Raw genomic sequence first — 17,260 nt, forward strand, 5'->3', positions numbered from 1 at the left:
GGTCTTCATTCCGGGACTAGACAACTGGGAAGCAGACTTCCTCAGCAGACATGACCTGCACCTGGGGGAGTGGGACCTTAACCCGGTGGTGTTCATATGTTTGCAAGTTGATGGGGATATCCACAGATCGACATGATGGCCTCTCGTCTCAACAAGAAGCTCAAGCGGTATTGTTCCAGGTCGAGAGACCCACAGGCGGTAGCGGTAGACGCCCTGGCGACCCCATGGGTCTATCAGATGGTGTACGTGTTTCCTCCACTTCCTCTGATCCCAAGATTTCTAAAGAGAATAAAAAGGGAAAGGTTCAAGCAATTATAATTGCTCCAGACTGGCCAAGAAGAGCCTGGTACGCGGACCTTCTGGAGATGCTCCTCGAAGATCCGTGGCCTCTACCTCTTCGCAAGGATCTTCTGCAACAGGACCTGTTCATCTATCAGGACTTAACGCAGCTACGTTTGACGGCATGGAAGTGGAACGGCTGATTCTAGCCAGGAGAGGGATCCCTAACAAGGTTATCCCGACTGTGATCCAAGCCAGGAAGGGGGTAACATCTAAACATTACCATTGTATTTGGAAGAAATACGTCTCTTGGTGTGAGAGCAGAACATTTTCTGCAGTGGAATTCCATCTAGGAAGTTTCCTGCTTTTTCTACAAGCCGGAGTGGCTGTGGGCCTACGTCTGGGCTCCATAAAAGTCCAGATTTTGGCCTTGTCCATTTTTTTCCAGAAACAATTGGCATCTCTCCCTAAGGTCCAGACCTTGAAAGGTGTTCTGCACATCCAACCTCCCTTTGTGCCTCCCACAGCACTTTGGGATCTCGATTTGGTGCTGCAGTTCCTCCAATCGGACTGGTTTGAACCGTTACAGGAGGTGGACGTAAAATATCTTACATGGAAGACCGTCACACTGTTGACCTTGGCTTCAGCAAGACATGTGTCGGAGCTGGGGGCTTTGTCTCACAAAAGTCCCTATTTAATTATCCATGAGGACAGAGCTGAACTCGGAACTCTTCAGCAATTTCTTCCAAAGGTGGTGTCTGCATTTCACATCAACCAACCTATTGTGGTTCCGGATGTCACCTACACCTCTGCTACTTCAAAGCCCTCACGACATCCAAAGACTTTGCAGGTGTTTGTGAAAAGAACAGCTCGTCACAGAAAGACGGACTCGCTGTTTTTTCTTTATGATCCCAATAAGATTGGATGTCCTGCTTCAAAGCAGTCTATTGCACGCTGGATCAGACTTACTATCCAGCATGCTTATTCCACGGCAAGTTTTTCATGTCCAAAATCTGTTCATGTCCCCTCTACTAGGTTGGTGGGTTCTTCCTGGGCGGCTGCCCAGGGTGTCTCGGCTTTACAGCTCTGCTGAGCAGCTACTTGGTCAGGTTTGAACACGTTTGCTAAGTTCTACAAGTTCGATACTTTGGCCTCTGAGGACCTTCAGTTTGGTCAATCAGTTCTGCAGGGTCCTCAGCGCACTCCCACCCGTTTATGGAACTTTGGTACATCCCCATGGTACTAAATGGACCCCAGAATCCTCTAGGACGTAAGAGAAAATAGGATTTTAATTACCAACCGGTAAATCCTTTTCTCGTTGTCCATAAAGGATACTTGGTTAATTAATGTTGATTCAGCCGTTGCTGTTCCTGTTTCAACCTTGGTTAGCATAGCTTTCCTCTTGTTGTGTGTGCTGGTTCGGAATCTTACCACTGTCCTTATTTATTCTTCTCACGAAGTATGTCCGTCTCCTCGTGCACAGTTTCCTAGACTGAGTCTGGTAGGAAGCGATAGAGGGAGGAGCCAGCCCACACTATCAAATTCTTAAAGTGCCCATGGCTCTTAGTGGACCCGTCTATACCCCATGCTACTAAATGGACCCCAGTATCCTCTACGGACTACGAGAAAAGGAATTACCGTTAGGTAATTAAAATCCTATTTTCTAGAAAGTGTACTCTTTACGGTTTATTGTTAACTGTTCAATTTATAGTACACAAACGATGCTAATATATGTATAGAATCTATAAAAAAATTGTGTATTATAAGGCAAACACATACGCAATGCTATATTATGTAGATGAAACTGGATGCGTTCAGCATCCTGGTGGTCATGTGACCGACACCGGAGCACCAACTGCTGACATCCTGAAGGTTAGTATCATGGTGACCGTAAGGCCCGGGGAGGGGTGGTGGTTAGGGTTAGGCACTAGAGGCTTTCTTAAGGTCTCCCACACCATTAGTTTGGCGTGTGGTCTGGTACTTGACTTGGTCAAAAAGTTGATTCCAAAACCTTGCTTTTCCCACTTGGGAGAGAGGAGTTTGAAGACATGATCAGTACTGGAACAAAACAGGGGTGAGGGTCGCGCTTGATCGTCGGCTAAGTAAGGTCACTGCTGTGTAAAATAGTGAGAGGGATCCACACTCCCTTTCAATATGTATCACATGAGAATATATAGGTATGTTATACTACGCTGACCGTATAGCTATAGAAAATGGCACTTTATGAAATCAGATATTTAAAGATAAGCATAAAAATATAAAAAGAACACTTTCTGAATAAAAATATATAAATTTAATTGAAATCAAAAAAATATATATCAGTAAATAAATTTACAGTACAATTTTATAGGCCTAATACCTGTATACCACGACATTACACAACAAACAAAACAGAAAACCTAAAACACTTCAAGAAGATATGTATTAAAAAAGGGGGTGGATACACAAATATGCGGTTTACTCGTCCCCAAACATATAATCAAACTCCATTCAGGTTGTAGTGGGAGTATAACATCACTCTCCCAATTATATAGAGCTTGTAAGCACACTGTGGTGCGCTGTGTCCTCACATGATCAGTACTGGATTCTGGATTTTTTATGTCAAAAATGGTGTCAGATGACGGTGTTGTACGACATACTGTAGCAGTCTCTCTCACTTTGCACTAACAGTCCAATTACTTTGTAATGTTTTACAGTTAGTGTTGGGCCCTGGGGTTCAGGAGTCAATTCCCTATTCATTTGAACTTCCTCTTTGGTGGGCTTCTGCTTAACCACTTGCCTGGCACTCACGCCTGGTGTCTGTCACCTGGCTTTGTCACATCACATACGTCCGATACGCAAGCTGTGTCCACCATTTTAAATGGGAGCAAATACGTTCTGCATGAGTGCCCTCTCCACAGCACGTCGATGCTGATCATGTGCAGAGATTACCTGCAGAAGGGGGACTGATTATCAGTTCCCCCTGCCCCTCGGTAGGGGAGGCCCCATGAATAGAGATTACGGCATGGGGGAGATCCATTGACACACTGGGCTGAGTGCTCTGCGACCAGGATCTATTACCTCTAGAGGGGTAGGTAAAGCTGGGGATGGTTTGCCGCTAGGTGTATATATTTTTAAAATAAAATATTTATATATTTTATTAAAGTCTTTTGATACTTTTTAAAGGAAAAAACATCAATTTCTGAGCGCTTTTTCGCAACAAAAATAGTTGAGGCAAGCCTGTACAAAGTGTCTGACACACAGCTGTTGCACTAGAATAAGAAGTGTTGAATGAAAGAAAAATTCACATTTAATATAAAATACACAAAAATAAAAACAGTATTAAAAAAGGGGTCACAGTGATAAAGGCTGCGTACAAGGTGTGATCCGTTCCTATCTGGGACATGCAGTGAGCCAAATGACTCAGGAGGCACTGGCTAGCACCAGAGAGAGATATACATGCAATATATGAGCCACAGGATACATCTGGGCATTATACACAGGTGCAGCAGTATAAACTCCTGGAAACTTTGTGAGTTTTGATCAGAGATGTGCAGAAAAGTTATCCATGTGAGGCACTGCCTCACCTGCCATAGACTTTTTACTCCAGAGTTTTGGCTATAAAAATTATTAGAATAATGCAAAGAAGACATTTCAAACATATTCTTTGTATTTTTCATATACATAGTATAGTACTTTGTATTATACAGTAAAAATTCTGGCACAAACGTTAGTATGACAGGAAAGGCTCTGCCTCACCTGCCTCACCCCATCGCACGTCACTGGTTCCTATTGGTATTAGACTGGATTGCAGATGGGTGAAAGGAGTAATAAAGATGACTGATGGCACAGTCCCAGTAATGTAACTTTACCACATTGGCACCGCTGGAGGTGTAGTCTTTTGATAATGTCCCTTTAGCATAATGAACAACGTTCAGGGTCCGGGGTCCTCACTAGGTTGCGTTGTCCTTCTTATGGAAAACGTTGAGTATACTCCAGATGGAATTTGATCACCACAATTTTTCTGCCAAAGTTGTAAATCCAGTGTTGGGCCGGGCACACGGAAGCAGCGATCAGTCTGATAAAAGTGACCCAAAATACCACCTAACGCGTTTCGCTGTAGGCTCCGCAGCTTTTTAGCTTACCCTGCCGGCATCCCAACGCTCGGGATAGTGACATTCAGCATCCCGGGCACCAGTATTGCATACAGAACACTTTTAATCAAGTCGTGATGCTCGACTACTTAGCAAATAATTTTACTAGGTCTGATGTTTAATACCGCACAGGAGAAGATATTCTTGCCAGAAGATTCTCAGGAAGTAATAGTTACTGTTGGCTGTCTGATGGATGTTCTGTCTGGCACGAGTGATATATCTGCGTTCAATCGAACAGTCGATACATCTTATCTTATATAAATATATATATAAAGTTTAGATGCAATGTTTTAGAATGATCAATATGGCTGCTCCCCTGTAGAAGACCCCTGTTAGTGGGACCTAAGTAATGTTATACAGTATGTGTTAATGTCTAGATGGGGCGCTATTTTGAATCCGAATATTACCTAGAATTGGCTCTTATAAAATCCTATGACACCCTTTACTAAAAATACTCTTTGAATACATATATTTTCACTGTATTTCAAATATGGATTTTACAACGACAATTTAGTCACACTATAAATTACGTACATTTTTGTTGAAATGACACTTGTAAAATATCACTCCTATAGTGATGTACTTCCCACTTTGTTGTGGTCATTATTCGTTGAATTCAGGAGTAGTCCTTTATCCAATGCCCTACGAGCTTCGTCTCAAAGAGACTGCTTCAGGGTTGAAAGACAACAACTGACTATTTCTTTCAATTTTTACAGGTTTGTGATGTTTAACTATATAGGTGATGAGGTCAGTTGATTCTCTCAATGTATTTTTAAAGAGAAAATTACGGGTGTGGATCATTGGATCGACAGTGTCTAGGTCGACAATGTTTAGGTCGACAGTCACTAGGTCGACAGGGTTGGAAGGTCAACAGGGTTTCTAGGTTGACAGGTCTAAAGGTCGACATGAGTTTTTTTTTTTTGTGTGTCGTTTTCTGCGTACAGTGACCGGGAAGCCAAATTAGTGCACCGTGTCCCCTGGCATGGTGCCTCGCTCCGCTACTGCTTCACTTGGCACAGATTACCGTTCCATTCGTAGTCCAAGTGGATCGTTGAGTATGAAAAAGTTTAAAAAAACAACAACCTCATGTTGACCTTTTGACCTGTCAACCTAGCACATGTCGACATTCGAACCCTGTCGACCTTCCAACCCTGTCGACCTAGTGACTGTCGACCTATAGTGGTCGACCTAAACATTGTCGACCTAGACGGTGTCGATCTTCAGACCGAATCCCAAAATTACACCTTTATAAAGGCTAGTAGACCTAAGACTTGTAGCACCATAAGATACAGAAGTTTGCTTTCATTAGCGTCTGTTTGTCGCAGTATTCGCTTCCTATTCTTGCTGAAGCACACCATAAACAACCTTCCACAAGTGAAGGTGGTGTATGGTGTGCTCCAGCAAGAATAGGAAGCATATACTGTATAGGCAGTATAAATAATACATTTCTCTGATTCATACACTGAACATCCACCCACCCTTTTCTGCTTTGTTTTTCCATCCTTTTAGTGTTAGTTAACAGTTTGGGGGGTATCCAATTACCTGCGATACACCCATTATTTGTTTTTTTTATTATTCCACTATCCAACTAGGTCCCGCGGACCTATGCATTTTCGCATTATCATGGGTCTATGGGGCACTTATCGCAGTTTATGCTATTCCCGATAAATACCGGCATCAGGGATAAGCACTGGCTCATCAGGACTAATTGGATAGCCCCCCTTTCCCCCCCATCGGTGAACCAGTTAGCCGCGGTAAATTACTATGGCTAATTGGATACCCCTCTTTGAAACTGTAACGATGTTAGTATGTCTTGGGTTTCATGATTTCAGATCCCCTATTATGAAGGATGTTTACTACTGATTGGTAGTGGGACTAGTCATTGACAGGGAATATTATAACCATGATGGAACGTACAGTAACCTCAGGCATGATTTATTCTGCAGAAACAAGATGATAATCTAAATTCAGAGAGCGGCGGAGACTGGGGTGGAGAGGACAACTGGGAGTCTGTGGAAGCAGATCAAGGTGAATTTACAAGAGAAAGTAGTTAATTACTCTATACCACTCTGTATATTGCTCTGGTTCTTCAGATCATGTGTTAAGTGTCTTATGTTAAAGTTTTAGTTGTTTCAAATGACAGGTCTCAGCAAAACTGAAATTGCCAGGAGAAAGAGAGAGGAACGTCAGCGAGAAATGGAAGCCAAGAGAGCAGAAAAGAGAGCTGCCAAGGGACCCCTAAAACTCGGAGTGAGAAAACTAGATTGAGGAGAGACCTAAGACGAGATTGGGGGAGGTACGTGTTATTTTTTGTTTTAACATTTATTTTTGTTTTAAGAAACATAAAACAAACTAAGTCCATTTAAAAACTGAAAGACACGCACAAATTTTTTTTTTCTCCAGTATAATGTACTCTGTGCAGAGTATAGGCAAGATCATATACAGATACATCTAAGCAAGTAACAAAAAAAACACTCCACGAAATCATATCACTAATAATATAATGGTGACAGAATAGGCTAAGGATATATAAATAAGGAATGGGTCAATCGGGCAGAGTCGCCCCGTCTACTTCCTAGTTCCCTCCCCCAGTGCCTGCCGTGCTGCTGATCGAGCAGCCCAGATGCACTCTCCCTGCTGTCATGTAATAGAAGCTGCCCTTGCATCCCCTGTGTACACTAGGACGCACCAGGAAGCTGCAGAAATGTAAGTTTGTGATGGTCTAATCTTACCAATTGATGTTTAGCCTATGTTCATTTTAAAAAAAAAATTGAAAAATTATTTCTCTTACGTCCTAGAGGATGCTGGGGTCCATTTAGTACCATGGGGTACAGACTTGTCCACTAGGAGCCACTGGCACTTTAAGAGTTTAATAGTGTGGGCTGGCCCCTCCTACCAGACTCAGTTTAGAAAATGTGCCCGGAGGAGCCGGCCACAGCTAGGGGAGCTCTTACGAGTTTTCTTAGTTTTCTTTTTTTAGTTTTTGATATTTTACAGGAAGGCTGCTGGCAACAGGCCTCCCTGCTTCGTGGGACTTAGGGGGCGGGAGTAGGAACCAACTTAATGGAGAGTTAATGGTTCTCTATCTCCGCTGACAGGACACTGAGCTCCTGAGGGTGATGATCGCAAGCCCACGAGGCGACCGCTCACTCCCGCAGCACGGCCGCCACCCTCTAACAGAGCCAGAAGATAGAAGAGTGGTGAGTACAGCGCCGGCGTCCTGGTTAGCAGGTCGCCGGCGGGTATGGCGGCACAAAGGTTGGAGCGCAGCTCTCCAGGGCTGCGCTCCGGGAAGGCTCAGTAACATCACAGCATGTAGACGCTGGAGAGGCGCCCTGAGCCAGCGGATTAACCCTACACTGGTCATAGAGTTAACAGGGGCGAATCCCGCATTCCTCTCAGAGAGTATCCAGCACTCACCAGCGCCATTTTCTCCCTGCAGATTATACAGACAGGACGCTGACAGGGAGCGCTGCCCTCCTCATAACTCCTGCAATACCTCACGGTACCAGGGTGTTATAGAAAAGGGGGGGGGGCTATAACCGCACTGACTACCCTATTAAGGGTAGTTTGTAAGGGTGATATTCATGTGACCGGCAGTCGGGAGACCGACTGTCACATGACCTCCTCCAGCATCCCGACCCCTCACTAACCTGATGGTCGGCATGCCGACCAACAGGGACTTTCCACTCGTGGGTGTCCACAACACCCATAGGGTGGGAATAGAGCCCGTGGCGACCGTATGTCGCCACCGAGCCCGCAGCGTGGCGAGCCCGCAGCGGGCTTGCTGCACTCGCCCCTCCCCGCCGGGATCAGTATGCTGCCGGGATCCCGGCGTCGGTAAGCTGACCGGCGGTCTCCTGACCGCCGGTCAGCCATACTACACCCAGTTTTTTAAGCGCTTGGCTTTTATCATAATAATTGCCCACAGGGCGCTGTGTGGCTGGCTCCTTATATTCTGAGACTCTCTGAAGGTACTCTGGGAGAAACGGTGTGTGTAAGTGTATATCCCACATTACCATGTCTAAGGACTCTGTGTCCTGCGTTGCACAGTGTTTATCTTCTCCAGAGGAGTCTATTCCATGTACTCAGGATTGCAATATGCTTTCTCAGCCTCCCGAATTCGAACCCGCATGGGTGGATTCTTTAAGGAGCGTGATATCCCAGATTTCAACTAGGATGCCACATACTGAGAAAGAGACCCAGTTTTTGAGGAAGACTGTGGAGGGTTTGCAGTACTCTGTCCCCACTACTTCAAAAACCCCACCTACATGCCCGCAAAAACGTACGCTTGCCCAGATAATGCAAGCTGACACTGATACCTACTCTGTTACAGGGGACGGTGATGGGGATATGCAGGAAGGGGGGGGGGGGGTGCCTCCCTTGCTGAAGGGGTGCAACTAATGATTGAAGCCATTAGGGATGTTCTGCACATTACTGAGAAGATACCTGAGCAGGAAGAGGAGACTTATTTTACTGTAAATAAGACATCCTCACTTACCTTCCCTGCTCCTAAGGAGTTAAACTCCTTGTTTGGAAAATCCTGGGAAAACCCAGAGAAAAAATTCCAAATCCCTAAAAGAATTCTCATTGCTTTTCCTTTCCCTGAAGAGGACAGGAAAAAGTGTGAAAACCCACCTATAGTAGACGCTTCTGTATCTAGATTGTCAAAAAAGGTGGTTTTACCTGTCGCCTTAAAGGAGCCAGCTGACCGTAAGATTGAGACTATGCTCAAATCACTATACACTGCTACAGGCGTGTCCTTAAGGCACACTATTGCTTGTGCGTGGATTTCTAAAGCCATAGTAAAGTGGTCAGGCACATTACTAGAGGAATTAGATACTATGGATAGGAGTGACGTTGACTTGTTTTTACGTCACATCCAGGATTCGGCAGGTTTCATGGTGGAAGCCTTGAAGGACATCGGCCTGCTTAATGCAAGGGCTACTTCCATGGCAGTCTCGGCACGTAGAGGACTCTGGCTATGCCAATGGACTGCGGATGCGGAATCCAAGAAGAGCGTGGAGAATCTACCCTTCACAGGTCAGGTCCTGTTTGGGGAAGCACTGGATGCGTGGATATCCACGGCAACTGCAGGTAAGTCAACCTTTCTTCCCTCCGCAGCTGCACCGGCTCGGAAATCTTATCCTACGTCTACGCTGCAGTCCTTTCGGACGCAAAATTTAAAAAATCCAAGAGACCCCCCACCTTCTTTAGAGGAGGTCGGGGAAAGTCCAGAAAACCTGCACCAACCGGTTCCCAGGAACAGAAACCAGGTTCTGCTTCCTCCAAGTCTTCAGCATGACGGTGGACGGGGGGAGCCTGGAAATCGGGCAGGTGGGAGCGAGACTAAAAGATTTCAGTCATGTCTGGACGGCATCGTGCCTAGACCCCTGGGTAAAAGATATTTCTCTTACGTCCTAGAGGATGCTGGGGTCCATTTTAGTACCATGGGGTATAGACGGTTCCGCAGGAGCCTTCGGCACTTTAAGGCTTTTCAACAGTGTGAACTGGCTCCTCCCTTTGCCCCTCCTCCAGACCTCAGTTTAGAAAATGTGCCCAGGAGACTGGATGCACACTAGTGGAATACTTTTTTAGGTTTTTTATTTTACAGGGAAGCTGCTGGCAACAGCTTCCCTGCTTTGTGGGACTTAGGTGGGGAAGTAGGAACCAACTTCTCAATTAGTTAATGGTTCTGCTTCCGCTGACAGGACACCATTAGCTCCTGAAGGGTACTGAACACAGCCCAAGCCTGGCCAGCGTTCACTCCCACAGTACTGCCGCCACCCCCTAACAGAGCCAGAAGTCAGAACGCTGGTGAGTATATTACCGGAGTTCTGCAAAGAAGGGATCCTCCAGTCATCGTTGGCAGCATACAGGTACACGCGCAGCGGCGATAAGCTGCGCGCCATGTCTCTCAGCACAAGGGTGCATAGCGCGTGGGGGGGGGGGGGGGGGGGCGCGCGCGCTCTGAGGGCATGTTTTAAAACCTTACTCTCACTGGCAAAAAGGGTACATACATGTACAGCCGCTGATGTGCCATCCCCTGCCAGTATAAATATTACATTGCTGAGGCTGAAGGGCGGGGCTTCTCCTCAGACTTGCCAGAACACTCACTGGGTGCCATTTTCTCCTGCAGAAACTCCAGTGTGAAGTTCCTGAACGCTGTTTCTCCTCATGACGAAGCTGATACAAGTACAGGGTGTTATAGAAAGGGCAGAGAGTGTTCATTATAATTAGGTCTGTGGGCCTATTATTGGTATATGCACTGTAAGTGGGTAATATTTCCACAATTCACAATTAGGCGCAGTGTGTCGACTGGCAAATCCCTCTGTGTCTCTCTGACAGACTTTAGTGTGGGTCTGTCCCCAATAGCTCCCCTGTTTGATAGGGGTGTGTGTGTGTGTGTGTGTGTGTGTGTGTGTGTGTGTGTGTGTGTGTGTGTACACAAGTGTGTAACATGTCAGACATTGGGGAGGGTTCTTCCCAGGAAGAACCCATTTTAGATGCACAAGAGGGTAATGTGGTGGCCCTTCCCTCTCAGAAGGAGCCAGAGTGGGTGAGAATGTTGCAAAAGAATATGTCAATGCTTGCAAAGAAATTCTCTGAGTCTGAACAACAGACTAAATATTGGAGAAAGTCTGTGGAGAATGCACTGTTTACTGACCCCTCCATATCATCCACTCTGGTCCCATCCAGTTCCCAGAAAAGGTTTCTGGCCCAGATAATGCAAGGGGACACAGACACAGATTCCGACTCTGACGACGACACTGGGGATTTGAGAGGGGTAGACCCCAAATTAGCCAAAAGCATACAATGTATGATAGTTGCTATAAAGGAAGTGTTGGAGTTTCCTGAAACAACACTGGTCCCAGAGGAAAAGGATTATTTTAAATTAAATAAAAAGCAGGTTGTGACTTTTCCTCCTTCAAAGGATTTGAATGCGTTCCTTGAAGAATCCTGGGCTAACCCTGAGAAGAAATTTACCCTTCCCAGAAGGATACGTGTAGCGTACCCTTTCCCTGAGGAAGACGGGCACAAATGGGAGACACCCCCCAATGATAGACACCTCAGTTTCTCGGCTGTCTTAAGAAAATAGTTTTGCCTGCCCCTGGTTCAGCCTCTTTAAAAGATCCAGCTGACCGTAAGTTAGAAACAACCCTGAAATCCATATATACGGCTAACGGAACGGTGCTCAGGCCCACCATTGCTTGTGCGTGGGTAGGTAACGCTGTGGAAAAATGGTCTGACAACTTGCTTGTTAACATACAGTTGTCAGGGATGAAATAGTCCTAACTCTCGGCTATATCAAAGATGCTGCAGGTTACTTAGTTGAAGCTATGAAGGATATTGGGTTGCTGAGTTCAAGATCCTCCGCTATGACGATTTCAGCCCGCAGGGCGCTATGGATCTGCCAATGGAATGCTGACGCAGAATCAAAAAAGAATATTGAGGCGCTTCCTTACAATAGAGAAGCCCTCTTTAGAGACATGCTGGATGCCATGATTTCAACAACTACATCAGGCAAGTCAGCATTTCTGCCTTCCGCAGCTGCTCCACCTAGGAAAGGATTTCATTCTCATACGATGCAATCCTTTCGGCCCAAAAAGGCAAAGGGTACCCCCTTCTTCGCAGGAAGAGGGTGAGGAAGAGGTAAAAAATCTACAACACCATCAGACTCGCAGGAGCAGAAGTCAACAGCTACTTCTGCTAAAACCTCAGCATGACGCTGGGGCTCTCCTGCGGGAGTACGATCGGGTGGGGGCACGTCTACTGTCTTTCAGCCAGGTCTGGGTTCACTCAGATCTGGATCCTTGGGTATTGCAGATAGTATCCCAAGGGTACAAATTGGAATTTTAGGGCCTTCCCCCATGCCAGTTTTTCAAATCAGCCTTACCAGCTTCTGTTCAGGACAGAGCAAAAGTGCTGAACGCAATACAGAAATTATGTCAAGGCAACGTAATTTCCTTAGTTCCTATGTCACAACAGGAAAAAGGGTTTTATTCAAGCCTGTTTGTAGTGCCGAAACCGGATGGCTCGTTCATACCGATTTTAAACCTAAAGACTCTGAACCTTTATTTGAAAAGGTTCAAATTCAAGATGGAATCCCTGAGAGCGGTGATCTCCAGCTTGGAGGAAAAGTTCTGGTATCGATGGACATCAAAGATGCTTATTTACATGTTCCCATCTACCCGTCGCATCAGACTGCCACTACCAGTACCAAACATTGCCTTTCAGACTCTCCACAGCTCCGAGAATATTCACCGAGGTGATGGCGGAGATAATGGTTCTTCTTCGCAAGAAAGGAGTCAAAGTCATCCCATACTTGGATGATCTCCTTATAAAAGCGAGATCCAGGGAGAAACTAGTACAGAACATTGCACTTTTCCTGACGGTGCTTCAATAGCACGGTTGGATCATAAACCTTCCAAAATCACAATTGGAATTTGCAATGAGGTTATCATTTCTGGGAATGATATTGAACACGGAAGCACAGAATGTATTCCTCCTGGTGGAAAAGGCTCTGGAGATCCAGAGGATGGTCAAACAAGTTTTAAAACCAGTACGCGTATCGATTCATCAGTGCATCCGCCTGCTGGGGAAGATGGTAGCGGCCTACGAGGCTCTACAATTTGGCCGATTCCATGCCAGGGTGTTCCAATGGGACTAGGGAGGCCAATCCCGGGCCGTTTTTTCAATCCCGGGATTCGGGATTGAAAAACGGTCAATCCCGGGATTGCAGTAGGGACCAGTGAAGGTTGTAGGGAGCAGCGCTGGAGGGAGGGTGTAGGTAGTGGTGCGGGAGGTAGGGAGGGTGTAGGTAGTGGTGCGGGAGGTAGGGAGGGTGTAGGTAGCGGTGCGGGAGGTAGGGAGGGGGTAGGTAGCAGTGCGGGAGGGTGGGTGTAGGTAGTGGTGCGGGAGGGAGGATGTAGGTAGCGGCGCGGAAGGGTTGGTAGCGGCGCGAGAGGGAGGGTGGGTGTAAGTAATGACACTTACTATTAGGCGGGCGGCCGCGGCAGCCATGAACTCACTGAATGCGGGAGCATTTCAAATGAAGCGCCGGCCGCCAGCCAACCAGAGCTGGCGGACCGGCAGCCAATCAGGGAAGCGGTCGCAGCAGTGGCTCCTGATTGGCTGCCTCTGCTGCGGCAGCTTCCCTGATTGGCTGCCGAGCCGCCAGCTCTGATTGGCTGGCGGCCGGCGCTACATTTGAAGTTCTGCCGCGTTCAGCTTGTCCATGGCTGCCGCGGCCGCCCGCCTAATAGTAAGTGTCATTACTTACACCCACCCTCCCGCACATGCGCACTGTAATCCCTTGAATCCCGGGATTGGAAGCTCCAATCCCGGGATTCAAATCCCGGCATTTTTGGGCCCAAATCCCGGGATCCCGCCGATCCCGATCCCGGGATTGGCTTTCCTAAATGGGACCTACTGGACAAGTGGTCCGGATCGCACCTACACATGCACCGGAGGATAATCCTGTCAACAAAAGCCAGAATTTCACTCTTGTGGTGGCTTCAAAGTTCTCACCTCCTGGAGGGACGCAGGTTCGGGTTTTAGACTTGGATCCTGGTGACCACAGATGCAAGCCTCCGAGTTTGGGGAGCAGTCAAGCAAGGGGAAAGCTTCCAAGGACAATGGTCAAGTCAAGAAGTACTCCTTCACACAAACATTCTGGAATTGAGAGCTGTGTACAACAGCCTTCATCAAGCGGCACACCTTCTTCAAGGTCGTCCCATACAGATCCAGTCAGACAATGTAACGGCAGTAGCTTACATAAACTGCCAGGGCGGAACAAAAAGCAGAGCGGCAATGGCAGAGGTGACAAAGATACTCCTCTGGGCAGAAAGACATGCAAAAGCTCTGTCAGCAATTTTCATTCCGGGAGTGGACAACTGGGAAGCAGACTTCCTCAGCAGACACGATCTCCATCCAGGAGAATGGGGCCTCCACCCAGAAGTCTTTGCAGAGGTAGCAGATCGTTGGGGCGTTCCTCACGTAGATATGATGGCATCACGTCTCAACAGGAAGCTTCAGAAATATTGTTCCAGGTCGAAAGACCCACAAGCAATAGCAGTGGATGCACTGGTGACCCAGTGGGTGTTTCAGTCGGTGTATCTGTTCCAATACAAGAATTTTAAGCCCTTTCTACACACTCAGCGCAACATAAAAATATACGTCCCTTTATTTTCTTCCTTGGACGTTGGTGACTTCTTCTTGCAGATCTTCTGACAGCTAATCTCCATTACGTTGACTCCAGAATGTGAAAATAAAAACAGAAATAACAACCACCAATGTGTAGTTCTTTCTTATTTGTAAATAGTCTGTATATCAGTTGTCTCTATATCGAGATTTAACTCCAGCGTACCAAGACTCACACAAAATGAGGTTAATATGTGCTCATAAAGGTATCTTTATCCTCTCTTTTCAATCATCCAGTGTTCAATTCACCAAAGAATGTGGAAGTAGAAGTGAAATGTTTAGGTGAAGGATAGTCTGATTGGGAGCGTACCCTAAAACTCACACAGAGGATGCAAGCTGTAAACACATCTAGGTATCTTTGGGGTATAGCGCACTGCGTACCCAAACTCACAATGCACGACGTAAGATGACTCCCATAAAGGTATCTTTCAGGAGTTATGATTCGTCGGTCCTTTCTCCAACCAGATGTACTGACTCACACTCTGAAATGGAATACTGCTCCTATCAAGGTATCTTTTCTAGGCGCTCAGTGAAGTGTCTTTTTCTCCAGCTTATATCCACCCAAATGGCATGTATCCACAGGTTTTTTCCATAAAAACAAATTTATTGGTACAGAACAGTTAAAAAGTCCATAATATAAAAACCATCCACATAGAAAAAATGTCCAAAAGCAAAAAAAAAAGTGTATACAGAGATAAAAACTTTCACAGATGAAAAAATGATGTTGGCTACTCACACTCCTGATGGCAGTATCAACGCGTTTCGGTCATGTGACCTTTATCAAGATCCCTCCACTTCCACTAATACCAAAAGTTCTCAAGATCATCAGAAGAACAAGGGTTCGAGCAATTTTCATTGCTCCAGACTGGCCAAGGAGGGCTTGGTATCCAGATCTTCAGGAGTTATTACTGGAAGATCCTCAGCCTCTTCCTCTTCGGGTGGACCTGCTTCAGCAGGGGCTGTTTGTTTATGAAGACATACCGCGGCTGCGTTTGACAGCATGGCTGTTGAGCGCCAGATCCTAGACCGTAAGGGTATTCCCAATGAAGTCATTCCCACACTTATTCTGGCCAGGAAAGGGGTAACGTCCAAGCATTACCATAGTATTTGGAGAAAATATGTATCTTGGTGTGAATCCAAGAAGTCTCCTGCGGTGGAGTTTAAATTAGGACGTCTTCTCCTATTTCTACAGGCGGGTGTGTATGCTGGCTTGAGATTAGGGTCTATCAAGGTCCAAATTTCGGCCTTGTCCATTTTCTTTCAGAAACAGTTGGCTTCCCTTCCTGAGGTCCAGACATTCGTGAAGGGGGTTCTGTGCATCCATCCTACCTTTGTGCCTCATCCTGGTGCCATGGGATCTTAATGTGGTGTTGCAGTTCCTTAAATCGGACTGGTTTGAGCATCTACAATAGGTAGAGTTGAAGTTTCTCACTTGGAAAGTGGTCATGCTGTTGGCCTTGGCCTCAGGCAGACGAGTGTCTGAATTAGGGGCTCTGTCACACAAGAGTCCTTATTTGATTTTTCATGAAGATAGAGCTGAACTGCGGACACCTCCGCATTTTCTTCAAAAGGTTGTGTCTTATTTCCATATCAACCAACCTGTGGTGGTGCCAGTGGCTTCTGACACCTCAGCCGTTTCAAAGTCCTTGGATGTCGTCAGAGCGTTGAGGACTTACGTTGCAAGAACGGCTCGGATAAGGAAAACAGAATCTTTGTCCTCTATGACCCCAACAAGATTGGGGGTCCTGCTTCTAAGCAGACTATTGCGCGCTGGATCAGAGGTACCATTCAGCACGCTTATTCCAAGGTAGGATTGCCGTTACCGAGTTCGGTAAAGGCCCACTCTACATGGAAAGTGGGTTCTTCCTGGGTGGCTGCCCGGGGTGTCTCGGCGTTGCAAATTTGTCGAGCAGCTACTTGGTCATGGGCAAACACGTTTGCTAAGTTTTACAGGTTTGACACCTTGGCTGCTGACGACCTTCAGTTTGGTCAGTCAGTTCTGCAGGAACATTAGCACTTTCCCGCCCGTACTGGGAGCTTTGGTACATCCCCATGGTACTAAAATGGACCCCAGCATCCTCTAGGACGTACGAGAAAATAGGATTTTAATTACCTACCGGTAAATACTTTTCTCGTAGTCCGTAGAGGATGCTGGGCCCGCCCAGTGCTCATTTTTCCTGCAGAATTACATTTTATCTTTTTACACAGGTTCTCAGGTTCTAAGATTTTTGCAGCTGTTGCTGTTGCATTATGCTTGCACGTTAGAATGGGTTATGTTGAAAGCCATGTTAGGCGACATGTTTTGTATGGTGTGAGCTGGTGTGAATCTCGCCACTAGTTTAATGTAAATTCTTCTCTCTAAGTTGTCCGGGCACAGTTCCTATACTGAGGTCTGGAGGAGGGGCATAGAGGGAGGAGCCAGTTCACACTGTTGAAAAGTCTTAAAGTGCCGAAGGCTCCTGCGAAACCGTCTATACCCCATGGTACTAAAATGGACCCCAGCATCCTCTACGGACTATGAGAAAGGGATTTACCGGTAGGTAATGAAAATCCTATTTTTTACCCAGTTTTCGAAAGTACAATCCTGCAGGAAGCCATTAAAAAATTGGTACAAACAAATGTCATTGTTCCAGTTCCAGTTATTA

General features: G+C 46.3%; 1 protein-coding gene across 2 annotated transcripts in view; it reads left to right on the top strand.

Annotated features, from left to right (window-relative positions):
* SCYL1 (SCY1 like pseudokinase 1) overlaps positions 1-17,260 on the top strand; it is a 179,565-nt gene that overhangs the window by 136,616 nt on the left and 25,689 nt on the right. For both annotated transcript variants that reach the window (XM_063944813.1, XM_063944814.1), the window contains exons 17-18: positions 6,359-6,440; positions 6,556-6,708. In XM_063944813.1, the coding sequence (XP_063800883.1) occupies positions 6,359-6,440; positions 6,556-6,680 (207 nt within the window). In that variant the 3' untranslated portion in view covers positions 6,681-6,708. The remainder of the gene's footprint in view (positions 1-6,358; positions 6,441-6,555; positions 6,709-17,260) is intronic.

Source organism: Pseudophryne corroboree, chromosome 11 (genome assembly GCF_028390025.1).
Source record: "Pseudophryne corroboree isolate aPseCor3 chromosome 11, aPseCor3.hap2, whole genome shotgun sequence".
In the NCBI taxonomy this organism is placed as follows: Eukaryota; Metazoa; Chordata; class Amphibia; order Anura; family Myobatrachidae; genus Pseudophryne; species Pseudophryne corroboree.